The 27,039-nt window shown below is 38.8% G+C and overlaps 1 protein-coding gene across 2 annotated transcripts in view; it reads left to right on the top strand.

Moving 5' to 3' along the window:
• Window positions 1-27,039, top strand: part of SOX5 (SRY-box transcription factor 5) — a 611,279-nt gene that overhangs the window by 382,431 nt on the left and 201,809 nt on the right. For both annotated transcript variants that reach the window (XM_082064631.1, XM_082064630.1), the window contains one exon: window positions 2,860-3,070. In XM_082064631.1, coding sequence (XP_081920757.1) covers window positions 2,860-3,070 — 211 coding nt within the window. The remainder of the gene's footprint in view (window positions 1-2,859; window positions 3,071-27,039) is intronic.

Below are 27,039 nucleotides of genomic sequence, written 5' to 3'. Positions count from 1 at the left end.
TGTATCTTAAACCCCACAAGTGCATAAATAGCCCACGTATGTGATACGCAAACACTGCGTACATGCACACATAACAAGAACAGTCTAAGGAAACATTTTGTTTTGGGGATCATTATTAGATGTGTATTTTAAGATAGAATTTATCTTTTAAAAAAAAATCCGTGTAGGACACTTCCCTGTCCTTTTTTTAACTGTCTATGAAGTCTTCTTAACTGTGGTACTATATAAATACTTTTAGCCAATACTGTAGTATCAGGGGGTTTCTGTATTATTAATGAATTTATCACTCCAAGACCATTATAATATAAGAAATTGCTGCTTTTGTGCCTAGTTTACACATACGAGACTGAAATGCAGAAACCAAAGTGACTTTTTCCATGGTTACATGGAACATTTAGAAGAACTAGGAACCGAGTACCTGGAGTCCTTTCATTATGCTTTATCCACAAACTACTCTGTTGTCCTCTCCCCCTCACACTTCATTTCGTCGGAGAGAGAGACAGGGAAATTTTAGTAGTTTTAAAAATACTTGTGGGTTCCACTGGAATGCCAAGCAATCTGTGATTTTGAAAATCACCTTGTATTACCTTACATGCCATTCAATCCTTGTGTTTTTATGCTTCTTTTCTTGTAACAAACTTGTTTTGTACTCAGAATATATTTGTACATACAAAAACACTTGCCTGTACCCAAAATGTACATGGAAACAGCAATGATGATTCCTGAGGTTAAGGCAGCAGTTGCAAATACTTTGTGACCAAAGTGTGACATACACAGAAACAGGAGTGTCTTTGGGGCCTAGTTTGGAGTAAAAACAATAAACTAGTTCCTGGTAATGTGAGAAATGTACTGTTCCTATACATAACTGATGGTATAGATGGATTTAAGAACTGTAACTAAGAATAGTATTTGGCTTATCTGTCTTCAAAATGTGAATAAGAAAGCAACTTTCAAGGTATTTCCTCTTTTTTTTTTTGGCCTTGTCTTTTGGAAAAAAAATAACACTTGGTGATAACGGGTTTGAATATTAGATAAAATCTGAATTGATGCTGAAGTTAACTATTTTGGTCACCTAGATGAGTGTTAAAAACCAGTTTATTCAAGTCTATATATACGAAAAAAATTACATTTTGCTCCAACGCATTTTTTAAGTCCACTGTTAGCAACTAGTGTCATTTGCCAAGTGCAGAACAAAAATGGAGGGAGTTGCAAGGAAAAAAGGAGCATTTCTGTTGACTAGAGTCGGAAAATTTTTTAGGGCTTGGTCAAAAGCTTATTGACGTCAGTAGAAAGTCTCTCATTAACATCACTGGGTTTGGCTTTTGGGGCATATGATGGCCCAGATTGTAATCTCAGTTAAATCCGATTCCGTTAGGGAATTTATTCACTAGTATAACACATTCAAGCTGCTCAAAGCTGTTTGCACTAAAAGTTTTCTTAATGAAAGGTAATATTTTTGCCAAAATGAAGTTGTCTGTGAAAACAAATATATTCTTTACTTCATATCTTCCATGTTGCTTTATTTAAATTTTGAGATAATTTTTAGCAATTTATGTTCTCTTTATGAAATGACATGTTTTTGTTTTTTGAAATATTGGTGCTTATTAAACTAGAGACACCAAAAATTGCTCAGGAAAGAAAACAGATAACATAAAGATAACACAAATCACTAAAACCAGAGTATGTCTCTCTCTCATACCCTATAAAATGAAAACAACTTAAAACTTACTAAGACATTTTCAGTGAAGTCGGTAACTCAGATCACAAGATGGACCAGTGACTTTTTTAGAAATAATATTAATTAAACATCTGGAATACAAAACCATAAATAGCATAATGAAATGAAAACCTCTCGAAAATCTGATAAAAATACAACCTGTTCATGTTTGCAGCATTATATTATGCAGTCTACATACTCTGCAGAAAGCTTTGTTCTGAGACATTGAAATAAGTTTTGCAAGGTATAGATGGCATATGTTAGCAGAGAAAAATGGGGTTTCAGAGATGTGTATGGAAGGGTAGGGTATAAAAGAAACATAAAAGGGGAAAGGAATACATGCAGAAAACATTGCTTGTGTTGGAGGAGGCACAGAGGAGAAGACGCTCATATTAATAAAGGCAAGTTTGAAGATGCTTGAACCAGTTTTGGTTTCCCTTGAAATCAGTGAGTACACAATGAGACCTCCACGGACTCTCATGTAGGGAGGATTATGTGTCACGGAGTTTTGCCACTGTGCTGCCAGTGAAAGTCATTAGGACCATCTTTGTGAAAAAATACTGTCTCGACGAGAAATTAAGGTTTGAGATGGAAGCAGAGAGTAGACAGAGAATTAGAAAACAGAAACCAATTCATTAATCCTTTATAAATGGGAGAATTACTTGAACTGTGCATTAAAATAAGTCATATGGTGAAAGGCATTTAATATTTGGTTACTATTTCATTTCTTACAACTAGCCATCAAGTACTTTATAAAGTCAGGAAATTAATGGTCCTTGTAAAAATCAGAGATTTTTTTTAAAGAAAGCTGTAAAAGAACAAACAATTAAAAATAATCAATACCATTGTTCTTAGGAAACCTATGAGTACAACACTTCTCATTTAGGGAAAAACTGTATTTTATGTTGCTCCCTTGCAAGCTGATCTTTGTTCACTTCAGCCTGTAATCTTGGTTTATGCTTTATGGCTAGTCTTTGTTCTGGGTGTTTTTGAAGCATTGCATGCCTTTTTAAAGGTTTCAACAGAAGAACAAACAGCAATGAACTCAAAGAACAAAGGATTGTTCTTTCTTTCCATCTTTTTTTTTTATTATTCTTTAAGAAACGAGAGAAATGTTTCATCTCGTTTTTCTCTCCTTTCAGGAAGTTGATGGCAATAAAGTGATGTCTTCATTTGCCCCGCACAACTCATCTACCTCACCCTTGAAGGCAGAAGAAGGTGGGCGTCAGAGTGGAGAATCATTGTCCAGCACAGCCCTGGGAACCCCGGAAAGGCGCAAAGGGAGCCTAGCAGATGTTGTAGACACCCTTAAGCAAAGAAAAATGGAAGAGCTCATAAAAAATGAGCCAGAAGGTAAGGCCTGGGAAACTGGCCAAATTTTCGTGTTTTGTTTTCTCCAGATTCTTTGTATACGTATACTTTTTAATCTTCCCATTTTCTGCTCCATTTGCTTTTTCTTGCTGGCAAAATTGAGGTAAAGACCTCATAGTTCTTGTCTACATTAGAGATAGATTTCGGCAGTATCCCATCATAGCTAACGTTTGTAGCTTTTCCCAAATGAGAGCCTTTGCCTGACGTAACGGTCTTTCTGTCACAGTTCCGATAGACACGCCAACCTCCTCAACATGGGTACAATGAACACTGTAATTTTAACAGCCTGGGGGTCATTTACACCACTCCCCTCTCCCCCATTGCTAGAGCAAAAAGCAGTTTTATCAGCAATGTCAGTGTTTTTGTGGAATTATCTAGTAGGCCTGTCATTATTTGAAAGGTAAGAAGTTAAATTTGTAATTCATGAAAGCTTTTGTCTGGAGCATGTTCTATCTTGTCATCCTCTGTTTATCTGTAGCGCAGGTACTATACAAATAGACACAGTACAGACTTTCTCTGCATTATGTCTGGCCAGAAGGTTTCAATCTTGGCACATAGGTATCAACTCTGGAGAATTGGTTTCTTTTTGAGATTGTATGTCCAGTTGGTGACGATGCCACTTGAGTTCTGTGGCCTGAGACTAAGACCAAACATCTTGCCTCTGAGAAGCCACAGAACAGCTTTCCTTTCAGTAAGATTTTCAATCCCTGTCTGTATGGGCCAGGGCCCCTGACTGGAAGACTAAGTTCTCGCTATATTCTTCATAGGTACCCAGCATGCGTATTTACAGCTAGATTTCCAGAGGACTGTGAGCCGGTTGATGTTGTGTGAACACCCTGAGCTTTATTCCCTAATGCACAGTAGTAAGACTTCATTTTCATTTTTACCTGCCTATCCTGATGTAGAAATCTGTTTCTAAAGTTTAAAAGCCTGGCCCTCAGATCCCACTTCACTGTTGAAGCATGGATTGACAGCACCTACAAGAAAATTTTAGGACAAACTGCATACCGGAATGAACATACAGATGCAAACACAGCCACACTGTCACATACATGAGCATGACAGGATTGTAAATTAGTCTTCTCTACTTGACTGGAGGACATGGCAAGGGTCTGCTGGCAAGCAAATTCTTTGTCTAAGCAGTTTTTGGAGTACTATATATAGTCATAGCATTCCATTTTGCATTTACATTGATTTAATGGTCAGTGCCATGATCTACCTTGTGCCTTTGAATGGAAAAGGTCTTCCCTGTGTATGGTATGAGGTGGGGGAGAAGGAGACCAGACTTTAATATAAGAGAGAGGAAGGAACAGGGGCTTCTGGGTGGTGTATAAATACTCTGTTGAGTATGAGGTTGTACAAGCTGCACAGGCTCCATTAAGGAAAGGCCACAAATAGACATTAGAATGGTTACAAAGCCTGTGCATTATCTCAGCTCTACTAAAATGAAAATATACAGTACAAACAAAAGATCTACAGCTTTGTGAAGAGATTGGAAGAGAGGGGAGGGGGAGCAACTGAATGTTGGGCTTTGCAAATGCATGCAACAGAAAATCTTTTCTTCCCTCTAGCCATTGTTCTATTGTCTTTCAAAGGCCATTAAAATGAACAGCAGGTTGTGATGAAAATTTCATTAAGCCCTAGTTAAATCATTATGAGGGTGCCATATTCACGTCTCTGCTTACTCCCCATCCAGGAAAATTGAATAGGAAAGGGTTGTGGGTTTTTTTTTCCCCCTTTCTCCTTAAAAGCGAACTAACAAAAGTTCAGAAGTTAGAAGAGAATGGGAAATGGGACATGAAACAAAAGGAGGCCAGAGAGGTGAGCTGGCTAGGAAGAAAATTAGACTTGCATAAGAGCATTGAAAGGTGGTGAGGGACAAATACATCATTTTGACAAGTCTCCCTCCCCCTTCCCTTCAGCCAACATGATTGTTTTTAGAGTGGCTAATTAAAACTTATATATTTCTGGGTGCAGATGGCAAGATTGTTCTTAGAGATCCTCCACAAATATGAGTCTCATTCCCTGAAAGAAGTATGTTCTACTGCAAGCACAATGTCTTCTCTGTTTGAACAACAGCAGAAAATCTACTTATTGTCGTATCTTCTTCATGTAGTGCTAAAGTAAAGTTGTCAGTCATCACTGGTTGCTAGTCAGGTAATTAGCATATTAATGAATTTCTCCATGAATAAGATAAGTTACATGGGGGAATCTTCGGTAGTACATGTAGGTAACAATTCAACAATGCATGATCCCTGTCTATTTCAGTAATAATTTTTTAGACTTGCTAGTTTATGGAGCTTTGCAGAAGAAGACCGAGAATCTTGGTTAAGCTTTGTTGTATTTTGACAACAACAATAATATAATACTTTATTTCTCTTTGAGAGGAAAGGGAAACATTTGCACCAGTAGCTGAGGTTTAATTAAATCAAATTCCTGTGAATCTTTCAAAGGCCAGATATGAGCCAGATTCCAATTTCTCTATGTACTCACGTTTATATATTATTTAACTTGTACAATGGGCTATGTTTGCTCTGTTTTTATTGAGATTTTCTTTGGAATTACTGTGGGAAATGTGCTTTTGAAGCATTCTTTCAAATGGCCTGTTTCTTTAAAACTGGGGTCGGGGTGGAAGGAGGGAAAGAAGAAAGAAGAGAGAAGGGCTGGTTAGTCAGCTTTAGGTCTCAATCCAAACCTCCTATCAGACAAAGAAAGGACTTCTCTTAAGTGGGTTTTGAGGACAAGTGAGATATTCCAGAATATTGATAACAGGTTTGACTGTTTTTAAGAAGCTTTATTGATATAAGGTAAATGATTTTCTTATGTTTGTTATAAAGTAAGAGTTATTGCTTAGTAAATTTTATCAGTAAAGGACAAGGATTTTTACAGTGTTACAAATCATGCTGCTCAGAGTGCATGAATGCACACGTGTGTGTATACATATGTGTAAGTACATACATGAACCCACACATGAGCTGACAAGGGAAGCATCACTGTTCATATAAATAGTTTCCATGTTGATTTGTTGTATATTCCTAAGAATTTTCCGAAACTCGTCACTTTTCCTTCTTGCATACGTGTATGGTTTTTATTTTCGTAGGGGTTTATACATAGCTCTAAAGCCCCATGCTCTTTTTTCTTTTTCTTTCTCTTTCTCTTTTTTTTTTCCCTAAACTTGCCATTTTACTCTTGCTGTATGAAAGTATGTGATTGACAATGAGTCATGCTGACAGAGAGGCAGGGAGTGTTTCACTGAATCTAAAACTTGTGGAATTTTACTCATCGCTAATACAGTGCTCATTTTTCTTCTTTCAAATTCTGCAGAAAATCCTTATATGCAGCTTTAGTATTAGGCCCCCAAAGGCAGAAACCTATTACTGAAGTCACACAGTGTTATTTTGCATGAAACATTCTGTCCTTTCTAACTTGAACTTCAGAAGAGGAGTCAGTCCCCTTTTATTCCTGGTATACAATAATGAAGATAATGGAGTGGGTTTGGAGAAGCCTTATATACTGTGACAGACCTCAAGCCCTTGCCCTGAGGGTCGTCTGCCGACCATGGGATTCCTTTTGCAGCTAAAATCATTAGGCGAATGAGATACAGGCATGTTTTTCCTCTGTTTTCTTAAGGCATCAGAGGACGACAGAGACTCTCCGTCTGTCTGTTCTCTTCATTTGTAGAAATGAAATGGAAATCTCTTTGAAGTCACTGAGCTTGACACAAGTTCATGAAAGCAAAGACCAAAGCAGCCACTTAGCTTTTTCTTGCACTATTAATGGGATTGGATTGCTGTATTTTAATTTATGGCCTGTGCTTGTGGAAAATTAAATCTCTGAAATCTGTGTAGCCTTTCCTCTAAATGTATGGCTTGACTTCTGGAAAAAAAATAGGCAAACAAGTAAATTCTCTCCTATTTTTAGAATAAGCCAGAGTACTCACTGGCTCTTTACATCTCCAAACTTTTAATTAAGAATAAACCTCCTTTTTTCCCATTTTTACAGTATATGTTTTTAACAGGTTCTATATCTCTTTAACTTTAAAACTTGCATACTGTATTTTCTGAAGCCAGATCTCTGTTATCATACAGAATTTGTAGGAATTCTAGATAAAATGGATCATATGGGCATCTACCTGACCACAGAGACTGTGTGCACATATGAGCGTGTGCACATGTGGGTACACGTGTTCGTTTGCGTGGCTCATTCTTCTATAAGAACCTCTGAAGCTCAATTCCCTTTAGCTGTTTAAATGAATACTTGGAATTTTATGTAAACACGTGTACACAGATATACATCTATATATAAAGTGCATGTATTGGATATATATATTTAAGTATAAATATGTATAAACATGCACACACAAGAATTGTGTATATGTAGTGTTTAATATTGTTGCTACTCCAGAATTTCGATCTGCTAGTCCTTGGGTCTTCTGAGCAGGAACAACTAATCTCAAGTGTTCAGTAAGCAGGTCAAATATATGTTTGCAGGGCATTAGCAGGCAATGTGAGTACTAGAGCCTCATGTATTATAGTATGCTGCAATACTATAAGTAATTACTTTGTTAGAAAGAAGGGGATGAGAAAGGCCTCTCGGGCATGATTTTTGTCTTATGAACATCCCCCAAAGGCTATTTGTGTTTGATGTTTAAGTTTACATTCTAAATCACAACACCTGTTCTTGTGGTAATTTAAATGGCTGTTGTTTAAGCAGTTCTGTAGTCTATAAAAGTGAACCATATTGAATTCAGGCTCTCTAGTTGAAAAAAGATCCCGGAATATCTCCTAATATTATCAGACTTTTAATCAACATATCTTGTAAAGAAAGCAAGAGGTCTCCCTCTTCTTAAGCCATAAATTCCAAAGCAGACCATTAATGGGCACAAGAAGGCAGGCCTTTGAAATGCAGACTCTGGTCTTTAAATCACATCTGATGAGATGGGAAGAAATAAGGTGAACAGATTCAGGAAAAGCCTAAGGATACTCTGCCTGGCTGAGGTTTGAATTTCTTTTATTTGTTTCTTCACTGTCCCTTTGACAAAGTATATGTTGAAGAGGCTTTGTAATGCTGCTCTACTGAAGGACAAACAAGGATACTTTTCAGTGGAGTACTTTTAAGTTTTGTTCATACGCTCCTGCTGCTGTGGAAGGATGCTTCAGGTGCGTTGTGGTTCCATGTTCATCTATGCAGTCTATCACCAGAAAATGTGTCTTTTCTCGTGGAGCAAGCCAGAATCAAACTTCCATGCGCTTCTTTCGAAGACCCTGCCATATGGAAAAGTGCATTCATAAACTGCTGATAAAAATAATTAAAAAAAAAGGTTTATGAAATAGGTCTATGTGAAAAGAAGGCACTGTTAAATGCTGTGGTAGCTTTAGCCTTTATTAACAAGTGCTTTAACTTTGCGACAGAAGTAGCCTAGTTTGAAGCCCTGCCAACTCTTACTTGCTCAAAGTGAACTTTATTTGTTTGTCACCTTCAGTTTTTAAGTGTTTTCCTTCCTAATAGTTTAGCTCAATAGTCACGGTTTATTTCAATGGATGTTTTCAAAATTTGCTTAGATTCCCTTCCAAGTCGCTCTTGCTTACATCCTCAAAGCTTTGTAGCTTTTGGTTTTTTCTTTTCTCCTGTGATAAAGGCATCTGAGTTGCTGATATAGCATCTTAAATATAGACAAAAGCATTATGATCAAGTCAGATGCACAAGTTTTGTGCTTTTGGAGAGAAGATACAATCCCTCTCCCCCTCTCTGCTATAGAATGAGAGTCTGGTCTGATGGATCTCCATAATTAAAATTCCCTTCCTGGGTATATTCACTCCATAGTATTGGACAAGCAGCAGCCAAAGCAAAATGCTTCATCTCTCACTTCCCATCTTTTACAGTACAGCATATAAGTGGTTCACCAAGATGAAAATATTTATTTGGACTCCCATCTGCCTCTAATTCCCCAGGTAGCCAGGATCTTCAATAGCTGTGATTCATTTCAGTAGGGGTTTTCAAAACTTGCAGCCACTCTTACCCTCAGATCATTTTGAAGTGCCTATTGCCCCCAATGTATTCCAGCTAGATCAATTTTCAGTCTGCTTTCATTTTTCCCCCTCTCTCTTTCTCTCTCCCCCTGCCAGCCCCCTGGAAAATCCATTAGCTTTCTGAGCTTCATTTCTGTCCTTGGATCACTACTGGAGAAGCCTCTGACCCAGACTGGTAATACACTAATACACATGAGGGAGTGTGCCAGCTCTTTCTGTATGCTTATGTGCCTCAGCTTTTGGGGATGTCATTTACTCAAGGCTGAAGAGCGAGCCACCTGTTTCTCAGGCCTCTTGTCCCTCATATTAAAGGTTCAAGCCCTTGCTGAATAGTAACATCTTAATCTGGGCAACATACACAACACTTAGCTGAAACCTATTTGTCAAGCTGGCGGGGTTTGTGGGATTTTTATTTTTTCCTCTGTCTTCCCCCCGAGGTGCTTGTCATGACCGTGCATATTAAAATTAATCAGACCTCCCAGGCTTGTGTGACTGTGTGGTTTAACATGAAGAAGTGGATATCAAGCGTTTGCCCTAATTAAATAGGCCTGCTTGGTTTTGTTCTAGTGGATACTTGGTCTTTTTTTTAATAAGAGCTGCTTACAGAGGAGGCACGGCCAGCTCTAGAGTTAGTGGAGAGCCCACTTCAAAGTTTTCCCCACCACCTGCGCCCAGGATGCTGAGACCTGAAGGGCTCCCCGTGTTCTTTCTTAACAGCACAATTTGTGGGAAGTAAGTGGAGGGGGAAGGGGAGCATTCAGCCAAATGAGGGAGAGAACGATCACGATCAGGGGAAGGGGAGGCAAGGAGCTGGGAGGATCATCGTGTGGATTGGCTTTTTGAAGTTGATTAAGATGGCCTATCATCCTGTCTGATTAGCTTTAGATCTCAGGCTGTGCCATGAGCTATTCACAAGGCTGTCTTGTGTCTTCTGTTTACCAGAAGTAAGGAAAAGCCTCTAATATGGCAAGGAACAGCATTTGCAGCAACTCCCCCTTGCTTGTTTAGCTAATGAAGGAGCCTTGTGAAAACACTTTAAAGTTTGAAGCTGTTGGTTACTTTTATTAGTTACATTTCTGTTTAACATTGATATTTTTAGGGTGGTTTGAGCGTTGCCAGTTTAACACAAACGTATAAATCTTCTACCTTGTAAATAAGCTGTACTGGGAAGATAGAATGCCTTTCATCATCTTTTCTTCTCATACAGTTTCATTGTATTGTGGTTTCTGCATTGCCTCAGGAGAAAACGTGCTATATGTGTGTGATTTCTATACTATAACATATGAATTCAAAAAGCGTGCAAAATAAAGGAGAGTTGGGGGGAACCCTAAAAGCTGTTAAATAGTAATTAAGGACTGATACCATTTAGCAATTCAACAAGTTAATTTTAGCCAAAAATAGTAGAAAATTTGGAACGGTCAACATTTTTAGACAAAATGTTTCATTGGAAATGATATTTTTTGTTTTTAGATGTTTAAGATGATTAATCTGAAAGGCAAATGAAAACATTTCAATTAGGATTAAATAAAACATTTTGGGTCAGGTGGGAACAGCTTTTCCCCTGACTTGGTTTGGCAGCTGAAATGAAAAAACTCAAACTAGTCAAACGAAAATGAATTTCAAAACCGGGAAAGGTTTTGGGGGTGTTTTTGTATCTAATGAACTGAGAAGGACAAATGAGCAGTTGTTATAAAGACACTTAAACATATCTGAATGTTATGTGCTGTGGTTTTGAGAGGAAATGATAATATTTTAGTCAGAAAAGCTTTCAAAATTTGATTTTCTCCAAATGTGCAAATTTGTACGTCTTCTGAAGCCTCAGTCAGAAAAGTTTTGCAGCACCTAGGGCATTTTATGTTGAAACAAAATTTGGAAGTTTATCGTACTTGATATGTTAGACATACTTGGCATGTCTCTACAGCAGAAACCTATGAGTCTGTTCTAGAGCGCCTAAAAATCTGCAGTTACTACAACCCCAGAATTTGCTTTTGCTTTCTATTAAAATTCTTGCAATCCAGTACACAGGCAAAAAGCAAAGCTTTATTTATCTGTTTCTGTAGCAGTTCAGATCGCTGAAGTAAAACCCAGCAGGTAGGATGATACTTCATTGATTTAAAAATTTGTTGCACGTCCATGCACTAACTCATTGCCATCTTTCTCTCTCGAAGCAGTAGTATTATTCCTATTTTATTTTTCATTTCAAACCTTGGCACAACCCAAATGTAAAGAACCATATTGACACTGCCAAGCATCTGTCTGGTGCTTGACAGCATCATAGAAACCCTTCCACTGTTTCATCTGGGTTGCTATTGGTTATTTAACAACACAATGCAAACGGTGCAGTGTGGGTGTTACATGAAATGGAAAAAAAGGTTGAGCTGGGGGGAAGGAGCCCTGTACAAGTAAATACGTCTTTCATCATGTCTTTTGTTTAGTCTGTTTGCTGTGTGCTATTCAGTAGTCAATAGAAGTTGTTTGAAGGTTCTGCAGAAGGCTAAGAAACCTTTTCTTAAACTTTTCCTGCGTTTGTCTTAGTCCAGAAAGTTTTCTGCTTTGGTTTTTCTTGCCTCGCTTTGTTGTCACCTGTCTCTTGTTGAAGAGTTTTTGTGGTTGCTGTTTAGCTGGTACTTATGAAATGCTCCTTACTGAGCAGTGATCTTGTGCAGGTGAAGTGGTCATTTTGAGAGCTTATGAAAGGTTTACCGTGGCGGTCATTGGGGCAATAGAGTTCTTTCAAGCTTGCATTTTAATTCATTTATTTAGCCAGGGGTTGAAAGTAAAAAGTGAATGAAGAGAAAAATCAGTCTGCGCCTTCTGCTGAAGAATGCCCTGTTAGCACTTGTGCGACTCGGTAAGGCTTTCTGAGATGTTTAGCCTTGATTTAATTCGTATTTAAGATCTCTCCTCCCAGCACATTAATATAATGTCAATGTAGAATGCATTGCATGGTGTAATTACTGAAGAGAGCAGTAGTTGGGAAAACAGACGGTAATTGAACACATGGCTGTTTATTACAACAGGACAGTGCTCCTACGCTGGTATTTAGGGCATTAATAGGGAAGAATTGATTTGTTGTTTTAAGATGAATTCAATCACTGTTGCTTAGGCCTTTGTTTGTTCAGGCCGAGTTATGCTTTGTTTGTGTTATGTGCCCAAGAGGTTTACACACCACAGCGTGGCATTAGTCATGCAGAGGCCTTGGGAGCAGAGAGCCATTTAAATGAACAAAGGACATTTTTCTCTTTGGCTCTGTTTATCTTCCTCTCTAGTTTTGTTACCCTCTAATCTATCTCCATCTCTTTCCCCCTCTTTCTCCCCCCTCCTTTCCGCCCCACACATTTTTGATCAATGCAGAGGTCTTCCCGCTTTCTTCCTTCCCCCTTCTCTTTATTCACCCTCCTGAAGACAAATGGAGCTCTGATTGACAGGTGGCAACGCAGGGTTGCAGCATGGTGTAAATAGGAGTGGTTGCTCCAAAGTTTGTGCAAGAAAGAATGGGGGCTGGAGCCTGGGGAGGAGAAACACTCACCTTGGAGGAAAACGATTCATTTCAAAGTGAGAAGAGCGGCAATGAGATGTGCGACTGCACGTCTCAACTCTGGTGGTTTCGGAAGAGGCAACGTGTGCACCTTTTGTGGCTCCTGCTGGATTGAGCTCTGGTCGAGCTCTGTGCAGGCCACATCCTGTGATTTAATGAACCTTCTGCCCCCTTCTCCTTTCTACTGATGCAAGTCAGAGGGAGGAAGAGAGAACCACATGACTGAAGTTGGATTCCTGGTCTCCCTGTTGTGAGCAGTATGGTTTATATTTTAGGCTCATTGTGCTTGAGAGGAATCTCGTCTTGTTTTGGTTTTGAGTGTGGGAGAGTTTATAGACACTTCAGAATGATGTGGGCCAAATTCTGCTCTCAGATTTAAGTTCACAACTCCCACTGAATATGGCAGGAGCTTTGAGAAGGTAACATTTGACCCAATACAGGATTAGTAAAGAATCCAGTATGAATTGGGTTTTTTTATCCCTATACAGACAGGGATTATGCCTGTTCCTAGAAAGAACATTATTAAAAGAACTGAAAGGTAACAACAGCAACAAAGTCTGTGCAGTCATTAATGTCTAGAAACTGAGATTTGCTGGATGGTGAGATAGTTCTGTCTAAGTAATATAGTGCACAATGAATTAGTCCCCAGACTTGCCTTTTGGAGGTATAGGAAGTTCTAGCTTGTACAGCACATGGAAGGAGAGCTACAGATGTGTGATATGGAGACCTAGATTCTTCCTGTCAGGGAGAAATAGCAATTTAGGACAAACATTCATACACTGCAACGTGCAAGGAAGGTTATGAACCTCAGTTGCTCATCTGAGCCTTTTAGCCATAATTAATTAAATTATTGCATCTCTGAATAAATAGTAGAAGCACAGGAGATGACAGCTGTAAGAAGATCTGAAGTCCAACAGTGTTTTTATTCGTGCCTGTAATTGGTTGTGGCTGCGATGTGCTATTTGACCAATACTCATAAATATTTTCTAAATATCTGGAAAGTGTAATTGTAAAGGCCGAGCCCATATGCCCAAGGAAAGTTTCCTTCCCACCTCAAAAAAACCCCAAACCAGTTGTTGTGTTGCTCTGCCAACAAGCACGAATGATCACGGCTAAAGATTTATATAGCCCTGAAGTTACAACTGGTGTCCAAGTATAATACTTTATCAGAAAGGAAAGTGTCGCTCCCATCTTGGAAGTGGTTATCCAGTGGCCTGTTTTTCCAGTACAGTTTGGAATGTTGCATTAGTTTTGCACTGTAGATTAGACCACACAATCTTAAGGTAAATAGTCTAGAGACAAAGATCACATGGAAGAAAAAAACACTCTCAGTTTTGTATGCATCCTTCATATTTTTTGCCCTTTTTTTTTTTTTCTTCCTTCTGTTTTGTACACAACATGTGTCCCATTTCAGTGACTGAGCATCTTAACTCCCACAGAGTCAGGCACCGGTGGGAAAAAAAAGGCAAAATATCAACAACTAAACAGAAAAATTGATTCAGCTGTAGTCCATTACCGTGTATTCACTCGGATTCTGTAAGGATGTAAGATCACTGCCTTCCTGCAAAATGTAAAGCACATTAATATATTTTTGCTGGGATGTCTATACACTAGACTTAAATAAAGCAATGTATTTTCAAATAGTTTCTTTTCCTTCAAATTAATATTTGAAGGTGAAACGAGAGGACAGGAGTCTTTAGCTAATGATTTTCAGCTGCAACAATTCTGGATTCCACGCTGAGCTCATGTACAGCCTTAATCAGCAATGCTGTTTAACTAAATATGGAGACATTTTGCTGAAAATTATTTTATTTTAAGTCTTTTTTATGCATTTCCTCTTGCTGTGTCATCTAATAGATTTACAGCTCCTGTGAAGCTTTGGGGCATGGGACGCACATCCAGGCAAAACGCATTCTTCTTTTACAGGTTTGCCCAAACCATTCCTATCTGAGTTCAGACAAATTAAGAAGCTGCCATTGGGAATCATTCTGTAACTAACCATAAAATTATTAGATGGATAATACACATGGCATAGGGGTTTAGGCTAAAAGCTGTTCTTTTTACTGAAAAAAATGCAGTCCTTTTGAGCTGATCATGTTGTTACATTACCATTTTTACCAGTATTTTGTTGCTAGACTGGTTATGGAAAGGGAGAACATAGTACTTGGTGGATAGTACACAGTATGCATGACCCAGTATTTTAAAGTAACAGGGCCTACAGAAGGAAAAAAGACAACAAAATTAGAGGTGCTTTCTTACATTACCAGACTGCAAAATTTTCCCATTTTTTACTAATGTAAACTCTTCTTGTTGGTTGTTGGTTTTGTCCTGGCCTTATGCCTTAAATGTAGCATGAGGTAAACTGTGGTTGAAGTGCAAGAGGGAGACAGTTCAGCTTCTGGTTCGGTTTCATCCTTGGTTTCTCACGTCTTTGCTAATGATTGATCTGCTTATATTGAACATCATAAATGTTCACCAGAATTCAGATTGAATCTACCAGCCACCACACTTCTAAATATTTTCAGGAGTGTTTGACTGTTTTTTAACTCATCTCCTTCAGCTCTTTTAGTAGACAGGTCCCTGTATACAGGTGAAAAAGCATCAAGAGGAGAAGAATGGAGATGCCTTCCGCATTTGCATAAACAGGCACCGTTGAGGGGAAACTAAATAGGGACAAAAATTTTGTAAGGTTTTGAATATAGCTGTTTAAGGGGAAGTTAAAAGATGTGCTATACTGTTCTTCGGATCTTCTCGTCTTCCTTAGGATGCACCCTTGCAATCTGATTAATATTGGGATAGCAGAAATACTAGTGGGAATTTATTTGATTGATTTATCTTTTTGTTGTTGTTTTTGCAAAATCTGGTTCCTACTAGAAGAGGACATTGGGGTTGTTTAGTCAATCCCAGGTAGCTTTCCTCCCAGGCTGAATGCATTCCATAAAGCTGTCAGTTCTTTAGCTTAATACTGGGTCTTAGTGTATTAATTCAAGGCTTTCAGTGATCCAGGACACAAGATGTGCCAGGAGTAGGAACTAAAATTAGAGGCAGACTTTTGGCTGTGAGAGCTGCTTGAGGCTACTTGGGGTGAAAGAGGAGGAAAGCGGCCTGACGTCAGTGACAGCCCAAGGACCGCAGGATGGCCAAAGCATCCCCTCAGAAAAGGGTTTTTCTGTGACACATGCTCTAGTGAATGACTGATACAGCATTCGATGGTTCGTTTCACACACCATCTCCTCGTTGAAAGCTCTCGTAGTTCACTTGTTACAGCAAAGTCCAGTTCTTGCTGTACTGGCATTGTGTTTTGTTTTGTTTTGGGTGTTTTTGTTGTTGTTGTTTTGGTTTGGTTTTTTTTCCCCTGCCATTCTAAAAGAGGAATGAAAACTTACATAGTAGCTATTCTTTGATAACACACACCTAAAAAAAGTGAAAACATTGTGAAACAAATATTTATGAAGGATTCTGAGTTTCCATTCATAGAAAATAGCTCATGTTGATGTAAACTAATGTTAAAAAAAAAATAGGCAAAACAGGGCCGAGCGACAGAAAATTGCTCCTTCCTCCTTCACTTTAGTTAATATATTTTGTTATGTAAAATTTTATGCTCTTGGCTCTATGCAAGAATCATTTCCCTGTAAATTTTTTTCTGCATATCATAATTCTGTTAAGGACTATGAATGAGGAATAATTAGGCATTATTGTTTGGTTATGTAGATTCTCTTGTGATCCCTTCTTGTTTACTGCATTTAAACTGTCGATACTGTTCTTGCCATGTAGAAATAATAACTGTGTTACTTCATGAATATGAGATTACAGGGACCTTGTTTTGAATTGCTGTAACACTTGTTCCTCCTCTGTGATCATTTCAGGCCATCTGAAACATATTCTTTCTTCATGAAAAGGTAAATACTCAGAAACACAGGATCATATACATGTAGTAATTATAAAAGTTCTTCAGTCTTTACATTATCTGGGCTTGTCTCTTTCTAGTAAAGTCATAAAGCTGCACTTTAGCACTGGTATGGGATTCACATAATCATAAGAAGAGTGCCCTGGTCTAAATAAGGTCTGTAGAGACCCTTCTGCAATATGAGAATTTTGCCTTGTATTCAAACATAGAAAGATTATTAAGTTTTTATTGTCAGGGAAAAAACCTTCTCCGAAATCTGTACTGTGAATCTAAACTCTGATATTTTGCTCCTGTTCATGTACAGCACTTTCTTTGATGACTATTGGAGTTCTCATCTCACCGGGAGAGGAGAATATTGGAGTTGAGATTTCTTGAACAGAGCTTAGGGGATAATATTGTGTTTAGTTTGTTTCACTAGATGCAAGCTGATCAGAGAATAATTAACAGTCAAAATGCCAAGGTCCTTATTCATGTAAAGGATCTGGTATTGAAGTCGTCACTAACGTAACACTCACGTTGAATTCAGTGAGACTTTTCACTGAACAAATGCTTCAGGATTTGTCCGCAGCTATTTTCTCCGTGTCAGTTTTTAATGAGCATCCCATAAAAGTGCTTAACAATTGTACTGACTTTGATTTTTCAAGGTTTTGGAGAAAATTGCTTTCTCAGGTTGTGAAAAAAATGTTGAAACAGAAAAAGCACATTTTTCCATCATGGTGTCTAACATACTGTAAGCAAATTCAGAGACTGCCTCACTTCATGCTTGCTGATTGGCAGTATGTTAAGGGATGTTATAAAGAGTATTGTCTAGAAATTGCCAGGAGGAAGCTGATAGGTAAAGGTATTTTAGACCTCATCTTAAGTTCTGGGGATTGAGATTAAATTTAGATAGAGAGGTAGCTATCGATGCCAGTACTTTGTTTGTTTTATAAATGAAAGGAAAAAAAAAACCAACAAACCACTGCTAAGATCACCATAGAGAGCCTGGTGTTTAAATGCCGTGGTTTTGTGTCAGAAGAAGCAGCGAGTGTATCTGGATTCATCCTTTGCCTTGCTTTCCTCGGTTGTCACTGAGAGCTCCCAGGCTGAGACAGATGGCTGCTGGTTTAGTTGTATGCGTGGGAGACAGGAACTTCCACATGTGATTTTTTACCATTTGGTAGTAATTAGTTTGTTGTATAAATTAACATTAAGTGAACCATTCTTCAGGCATTGTTTGTAATTATCTTCTTTGAGCCTCTGAGTTGTGTAAAGAAATAAAAAGCAGGGAAGAAACTGCTTCGTATTTTGTACAGGGAAAGAAATCTATCATTAAGCAGAACAGAGCAGCAATTATCATTGTGTGCCCAGTAGACTGCAAACTTTGAAAAAAAACCTTAAAAAAACCAATATATTTTTCTGTAAATATTAATGGAAATTAATGATTTAGAAGTGCAGATAGATTTTTATAAAATTTGTAAGAATGAAGTATGAATAAAAGCAGTGGTGATGATGTCTTCCTGACATTATCATTATTACTGCTAGTGCAAATACCACTGCTACTACTTCATTTGGTGTTATGTGAAGAGAGTTACTTTATTTTTAAAAATATATGTTATCTCAATTTTATTACTTCCCCCTCCCCTCCCCCATCTTTGACATATTTCCTTAATTTTTTTTGAGGTAGACAGTAAGGATCTTATGTCTGCATACCAGGCAATGAACGATTGTTAGTGCTGGTTTTCTCCAGGGATTTCTGTCACTTCCAGTGACCAGCCAAATTGGAATTGTCAGGAGAACAGCCTCTCACATGTTCCCTGGCACTTGTGTTTCCAGACTTGGCCAGAATCCAGACATGCAGAGGTTCGTGGACGTGAAAAATAACAGGGAAAATGCCCTCTGGTATTTGCCCAGCATTTTACTAATGTATTTGGTAATCGCTACGTTCGTTTACTGGAAAAGTTCAGGCTTCAGCAAGTAAGAAAGTTTTATATTTCATGAGACCGAAGTTCTCAGGAGTGGGTGAGAACTGGTGTCTGTGTCCATCTTTTAGTATAGTTCTCCTGCCCTGGGTACAAAACTGGCAAGATGGGCAACACAGCACCGTGCAGTAAATCCTCTCACATACAGGCTAGGCTGCAGTAGTAAAACTCAGGTGCAGTCCATCACAAGGCACTCCAGAGCATCATTAAAATTAATTTAGTATCCGAAGTGTACCCTCCAGAGAAAGGTTCACGTGGCTTGAGTTTTAAACTGTGTCGGCATTTTCTAGTGAAACAAAATGAAGACAGTCTTAGACCCAAACTTGAACTTGTATGGGCAAACTGGTGCTGGTTGCGGCTTTACCTAAATTTGTTGCATACAGGGCCCACACCTGAGAGGTACATTTGAGTTCTCTTTCTCCTGACAGAATTGCCGTTAATACTTATACGTGTCCAGATAAATTGTTTTACCTGGACAATAAATGCTAAAAGAAGACTTGAAATTCTGAAGTGAGTAAATATAGATGCAGCTTAGTTCGAAATTGTTCTGTTTTTCTTGGCACGGTGAACTGGCCTATATGAAGCTTCGTGCTGTTTGGGATAGAGCAAGGTGGGAGGGAGCGTGTGGGAGCTTTAGTGGCTGGAAACGCAAGGAGATTACAAGCTGAGTATGCTGAAACCTGTGGAGATGAGAAAGCTACTGTGGATGGTTTTCCTTCTCTTTTTCTTTCTGGCAAGGGTTAATACTGTAACTGAGAATATCTGTGATTCTCCAGCTTTTGATATCAATGAATCAAATATTTTCTGAACTGTTCCTATTGAACGCCTTTTTTTTTTTCCTCTTTTCTCAACTACAAAAACTGAAGGTGCCAACCATGCTTTGATATCGTTGTGACAGTGCGGTGGGTAGGCTTGCAGGGTGGCTGAAGTGAGCACGTGAGCTTTTCAGTTCACGTTCATCCTGCTGAAGGGTTGTGGAATGAGAGAGAAGAGCTGAACACAGCCTTTTGTTGTATGAAGTATACAGCCGCAGCAGTGTCGTGCCAACTGTAGGGCTGTTCATTTATGCCTGGAGGAAGGCTTGGTCCTGTGGCTAAAAGCACAGGGCAGATTCCGAAAATATAGTGTCTCTGGGTTTGGTTCTGTGTTGTTGTTTGGGGTTGTTGTGGGTTGGTTGGTTTGGTTGGTTTTTTCTCCACAGATTTTTCAGGTGAAGGTCATTCTCTGTGTCTAAGTTCTGTATTTTTAAATCACGGTTGATAATAGTAACTGTGTCCATCTTCGTAGTGAAATGTAATTACTGCTTGGGAGATGCAGCCTGACAGTGGTCCTGCTTACAAGAAAAGACTATGCATAGGCGTGAGGAAAGAAGCTGGCTGGAAACAGGCATCTGTTACAACTCAGCCTCATTTGCCTGCCTACCCAGAAATGAGATTGCAGGTTGAGTTTGGAAGCCTGTTGCCTGAATTTGGTAGCTTTCTCATAGCCAGATCTCACTTTCACCTCAATGGGATTTCTGCAAGTGGAGCAGCTGTGGAGTGGGGCCCGTGGCGTTGTTGCGCAACGTGTAGTTGGTGCTGTAGCTTTGCATGGTAGTTACACTACTAGGAAAACATTTGGTTTCCCTACCTCCTCCTAGATTCTCCTTTACTGGACCAGGCATTTCTCCTTTTTGAATCCCCTGGTGTTCTTACCTGGAGCAAGGGCTGTCCTGGGACATAAGGCTGTGATCCTCTGGCCTTGCAGTCCTCGTGGCACAGGACATCATGCACACGCGCCGGAGTAGAGGATTGTAGGGGTAAAGGCAAACATAAAATCATGCCCTCCTTGCCCACCACAGAAAAAAAAAATCTTGCTGTTTCACACGCTTGCCCTCATATGCCTTGTAGAATTTATTTATTTATTTTATGGACATGCGAGTTACAAGCTTTGGCATGGCAAGAAGGTGAGGAATTTTTTGTTTTGCTTTTAGTTTGAGAAAGAGGCGGGTGGGAAGGAGTGTGTGGGAGCTTTAGTGACTCGGAGCTCAAAGAGAATGCATTAATTAACCCAGGAGGATCACTGGGATGCAGCAGTGAGAAACTGCAGCTTTAAAATCCGGTGATCTTTATCCATTGTTGGGTTTGGGTCAAAGACCTTGGATAAGAGAAGAGGGAAGAAGGGTGAGCGGGAGGGTGGGCACAATGGGAACCAGATGTTTCAAGCTGACGAGGGTCAGCCTCTCTGTTATTGTGTGACAAGCCACCGATCTCCCCCGCACACCGAGCCTTCAAAAGTATGTCATTCCTTTCTGAAGTCCTTCTGTCCTCCACAGAGGGAGGGGGAGAGAGAAAAGGGGGGGAAGCACACGCTTGCACATACATACATGCATGCATACATACATACATGCATGCATACATACATACATGCATGCATGCAGACATGATCACACAGACAGCCCTGGCTCTGCTTTTTTCCTTTGGCCTACCTTGTCGAATGGCCCTGGAAGACTAAACAGGTGTTATCTACTTTTGATTTCAGTGCATTTAAATTAATCCTGTCAGCTCAGCTGTTAAAACAACTGTCATCTCCAGCTGTTAGTAATTTTCGACTGGGCACTTTTACAGGTTGCCAAGTTCTGCGCCTGCATTGTGAATCTCTCGCTCCCTTTCTCTCAAAGCGCTATAGTAACAATTTGTATTTTTTTTTAAAGGGGACTTGCATTGCACTGTTTTTCTTATTGAACCCTGTTTATTATATATTGAAATAATAATATCACAAAACCCAACATCATCATGCCAGGCTTTGGAATAAAGAGCTAAACCATGCGTGGAGTGCAGTGCATATCAATCTTCTCTGGGTTTGTTGCAGCCTCTCTGTGCATTTTAAATTTGAATGAGAGATGAATCAACCTGAGGGTTTGGGAGGGAGGAGGAGGGGGGCTCTAAATTTTTATTGCCAAAAATAAAGCCTCCTTTTTCAAAGCACTGGTCGCTTTTTTCCTTTCTGCCTTGATGTGCATTTCATTTTCATAACTAGTATTAACAGGATGTACCTTGTAAGGAAAATATGTAAACTACCTTTCAATTGTTAGATTAATGACATACACATGGTAGCCTTAAGAATTGTAGGGGAAAAAAATCATAAATTGGATACATGATATTGATTTCAGTAGACACTCTCTAATGTGGCTTATTCCTATGTGGTCAGGATCTATAGTCCATTACCAGTGCCTCAGAGTCAGACAGCACTTGTGGATGACACAGAGCCGAATCCTGACAAGGAAGGCTTTCTGTGCCTTTAACTTTTCCACTCATTACAGTTGTCTGGACAGATTTTCAACTGGTATAGAACTGAGGCTGCTCCCTTGACTTACATTGCAAGCTGTCCTTAAAACACTAGAAGGGATTATTCAGACATTCTTTTGCGTGTTCCTAGGAAAAGGATGTATTATATTTAAAAAGTGACTATAGGTAATCTTTTTCTGAGCAGACTGCAGATGATTTCAAGTGTCAGGTAGCCAAATAAAAGGGATCCTTTAAAAAATCATGCTTTGTCTTGTCTGTCTCACATGTAAATAAGGGCACTGTTTGTATATCTTGCAGTAAAATAAAGACTTCAAATTTGAAACCTCATTTCTTAAGATTTTCGTTATGTTTTAGTTTTGAATTTCTTCAAGAAAATTCTCATAAAACAGGAAATACTCCCTGAGTAATACCAGTACAATTCTTTTCCTTTCACTCTTCATTCTTATGCTTGAATAAAGAATTTTATTATTTAAGAAAATAAAGCAAAAACTTTAGTAATTATATGAAAGATAAAAAGGAAATGTCAGATGCAAGAGTACCATCTAATTCAGCAGGGCAGGTGCTGATCTCATTTCCACCTTTAAAATGTATCTCTGCTTTTTGGCACGTTCAGCCTGTAATACAGAATTGCAGCTGTCTGAGCAGCATCCTAAATTCCAGTACAGTTGTGGCTGTTTTTGAAAGCCCCCACATTAATATCTTCCTAGAGGAGTTTTGGATTCTTTATTAAATAACTGTATTCATATGCATCAGTCTTTGGGTGAGCCATCATGATAATCTTTCTTCTCAAATAGTGCTATCCTTTAAGTAGGAGATGAGACAACCCCTTACTAAACAATTGTTGTATTTTTCAGTTAAATGTGAAATGATTAGGGAAGGTCCCTTTCAGTATTTAAATCTGGAGTACTACTTATGAAGTATGCATCTGTGCACAGGAGTCTGTGGATATGCAGGACAAATTACATACGTACGTACATACACAAAATACTATTGCTACTAGCATTAGCAGGAGCTGTGGTTGCTTATAGAATCATAGAATAATTTGGGTTGGAAGGGACCTTCAAAAGTCATCTAGTCCAACCCCCCTGCAATGAGCAGGGACATCTTCAACTAGATCATTCTGCTGTGTCTCTCATACTGCATGGATAAATACTGGAGCTACAGTGGTACACCAGACACATTTCAGGTGCGAGTTTAACATAATTTCCTTAATGTAAGAATTTAATCAATAATATATTTCACAGAAGCTGTTACTGGGCAGGAACGTCATTAGATCAAAGCAAGTGCTTCCCATAAAGTACTGCTTTTTGAAAAACAAACTGAAATGATTGCAAATTCAAAGAAAAGCTACACTATGATGGACACCTTTTTCTACTCAAAATCCAAACATTTTGTTTTAGGGAGACTGGAGAGCTCAGACTCTAATGCAGTTTCATTTTGTCATTTATAGTGTATGTGATACTTCATTGTTTAAACTTTAATCAAGCCCTGCTGGAAGACACATTGTCAAATGTTCTTCCTTACAAGGATTTATCAATATAGGTTTAGTTTCTGCTTTGCAGGATGCCCCTAGGTGTTTGAAAAACATGCTTATGGTTCCTGAGTTGGACTGCTCCTTCCTTTCTCCTTCCATCTCCACATCTTTTTCCCACCACCTTTTGCACCAGAACTGATGCTTGAGTCATGTCTTCTGCAACAAGCTGTGACCATCTCCTTGATGCCGAATACTGTTAAAGCTATGGCACTTCTTAAAATTAGATGATGGTTAACTTAGTGCTGCAAAGGCTAATTTATGCATATTTTTCTTGTTGTCTTTTGCCATTTGCAAGTTGCTTTCCTTTCCTTGCAGATGCATAGCTTGAATTTCCTTCGGCATGACACCAGTGCAGAAGACAGGTATCCCAATGACATCAGTGAAATTATCTATGTGTAAAATTGAAGTGAGACTGAATCAGAGCCCTGTGTCTTCAGCATACAAAATATGTGTCTACTTTGCTTACTCAAATTAAAAGGTACTTCCAAACCTTTCAGGGTTTTGTGCAACTTGAAATGTTCCATTAATCTTATCTATATGTAGTAAAACCTTGTCAATTCACAGTAATGACTCTGGGAGTTAACAGGTAAGCACATTTTTCAGCTGACCTCCCCTTGGGCGAGGGACTGAATCTAAACTCTTGACCCTACACATCTAAATTTAAGGGTATTCAAAATCTGAATTTTGCAACTCGAGTCAATATTTAAATTTCTTTGACGTTGCATTTAGTAGTTTTGGCCGACTGATTTATGTTTGACAATCCAAAGGTGTAAGAGATATCTACACACGCTATTATCTCTCAGAAGATAGACAGAGCACACATACAAAGGGTGGGGGCTGTGGAATGCTCTAGCCTGCCTGAGGAGGAGTCTGCAGCCACACAGATTCCTGCTGCTGAATTCCTAAAACCTGTCCCCATCATCAGGGATCAAGGATGCCCATTAATGGCCCAGAACTCAAGGGACCTGTGATACATATAACAATATTTGTCCATCCTTTATTTTCTGTCTGGTGTGACTGGTGTAAATAGAGGGAGACTTACCTGAAGCCTGGTTTTTGAGAGGAAAGATTGTTCCATTGCATTTTTTCTACCATTGACAGAAAAAAATGTGTAACAGGAGGAAAAACAGGCTCTGGTTATTTATTCCTGTTTTCTTTCAGTTTTCATCTTTCGGTTCTGTATCTTATTTACCCTTTCTTCTTGCCTTCTTTTTCAATTTTTCCACTTATATTCTTGAAAGAGTTCATTAACATCCATTAACTAGATTTGACGAGCATGAACAAGCATCTCCAAGGCAAGCAAGAAAACTGGCAGTAATAGCAAATAGAATAGTGAAAATTTGATATCAACAGGACACGACTATGTGAAGTGCACTGCAATGTCAATATAGCGTAGAATCTTGCTAGGCTCTTAATTAAGCACCGATTTCTGTTAGATGAGATATTAAGTGCACTTTGTGATGGTTCTTATGGATCTCTAACCCCAATATACAGTAAGCCATGCTTCTGAAGTTCCTATATTCATAAAATCAAAAGTGCAAATTTAAAATTATCAGTATATTGCCACGACCCTCTGTGTGTTTTTTCTTATTTTGGTGGAAGAGCAACAGTTTCAGTTTAGTTTGTTGTCTAGGAAGGACTATATGCTAAGCTGAAAAAATACTCATTTGCATTCAAAGCTATAATGGTAAATGTATTGCTTAAATTGATAAAACTTCCCCAAGTAAACGAACAAAAATTCTGTGTGCTGCTAACTCTCGCCAGCTATCTTTGATAGATAGATCTCAAAGTAAATGTCTTCAAATAGCTGCTCCTTTTTTCATTGGTACCAATGTGATTTGCTTCCAACATGAGAAAAAGAGGGGTTTTTTGCTTTCCATAATGAAGTGGTTGTTTTGGTACATTTGAACAAAACTTTCTTTATCCACTGCTGATGAGTGTCCTGGATGATACAGTTAATTATTTCTCCCCTCTCCCGGTGGACTGCTTGGTGGTGGTCATGTGTCTACATTTTTCTGATTCCATCTAGGTCGTGGAAGATGACATTTTTCAGCACTTTCAGAAAAACACAGGAGATAAGCGCATTTATGCTGCATTTGTGGGCTGTCACGAGCAAAGTCAACAGAGCTAAGATTAGGAGTGTGTATTTCTCTCTGTGTGTGTACACATGTGCATGTGTTTATGTTCCTGTGAGAAGCTAATGCAAACTGATGCCTCTTGCTGCTTTTCTGTGGAGGACAGGAAAGACAAAGCCCGACACTTACAGTATTTTTTAAAACTTGATATGTCATAAACTTATTGAAACAGAGGGTATGTTTACTTCGTGTTTTCTTTACCAGTAACTATAATGTTAGTATTATAAAAAGTAGCTTGTCTCACACGAAGTGCACTAGTAAAGGTAATATTTCTTTGGGATTTCCTTTGAATATTTTAATTTAGAATTTTCAAAATCATAACTTTTTCTGACCAGTTCACATGACAAAGAAGAAATGGGTTTTTACATTGGATATTATCTTTTTAAGTGGATTTTATTTTCAAGTTTTGAAGAAGCCACAAAGTATATAATTGTAAATGACTTTTCTCCCACCCCATTTCTGTCCACCTTTTTGCAGTCAAAAACTCTGTACTATCCATAGTGTGTTTTTCAGTAAGAGAAAGGCCTGTGAGTACTTCACCTCAAGTTAAAAAAATTAGAGCAGACATTTTCATGCTAAGCTAATAAAAGACTAAGTGCAGTTTTTTCCCTTTTCAGCAAAGCCACTTTAAAACAAGTTTAATGTATAATTATTTCATTTTGTTGCAGTACTTTTTCTGAGTATGGTCATGAGAAAGTTATCATGAGATAAGAATTTGAAACTTGTCAACTACTTCTAGTTATTCCCTGCGTGATTTGTTTTTACCTATTGTAAACTGATGTAGCCTTCTCTTCTTCCACCGATCATAAATTAGCATTTACACTGTGGAAACAGAGTTACCAATGAGTGGCCACTGTTCTGCAAAGTCATATTGCAACCTGTCTTACAAGATGATATTCAGCTGCTTTTAATTTGGACAAGGGCCACAGCTGCTTTAGGGGTATTTTTGGGGGGGGGTTCTGTGTCATTTAATAGAATCATAGAACCATTTTGGTTGGAAAAGACCCTTAAGATCATGGAGTAAAACAATAACCTAACTCCAGCACTAAACCATCTCCCTAAGAGCTTCATCTACACATCTTTTAAACTCCTCCAGGGATGGTGACTCCACCACTTCCCTGGCCAGCCTGTTCCAATGCCTGACAACCCTTTCCATGAAGAAATTTTTCCTAATATCCAATCTAAACCTCCCCTGGTGCAACTTGAGGCCATTTCCTCTCATTCTCTTACTTGCTACTTGGGAGAAGAGACCAACACCCGCCATGCTGCAACCTCCTTTCAGGGAGTTGTAGAGAGTGATAAGGTCTCCCCTCAGCCTCCTTTTCTCCAGGCTGAACAGCCCCAGTTCCCTCAGCTGCTCCTCATCAGACTTGTGCTCCAGGCCCCTCACCAATTTCGTTGCCCTCCTCTGTCTCCAGTACTTCAATGTCTTTTCTGTATTGAAATACAAGCTGTTATCCTAGCAAGTCAACCATGTGAACTTTTTAGAATTAGTGTTGCTTTTTAATGCATGGTATTCAGTTCATTTTTGTCTCCCTAGTGAATCAGTTGATGAGTTTA

The sequence above is a fragment of the Streptopelia decaocto genome (genome assembly GCF_964273445.1).
Source record: "Streptopelia decaocto genome assembly, chromosome: 1".
Taxonomy (NCBI): Eukaryota; Metazoa; Chordata; class Aves; order Columbiformes; family Columbidae; genus Streptopelia; species Streptopelia decaocto.
Note: the sequence above shows the minus strand (reverse complement) of the source record. Positions and strands in the feature narration are given on the sequence as shown.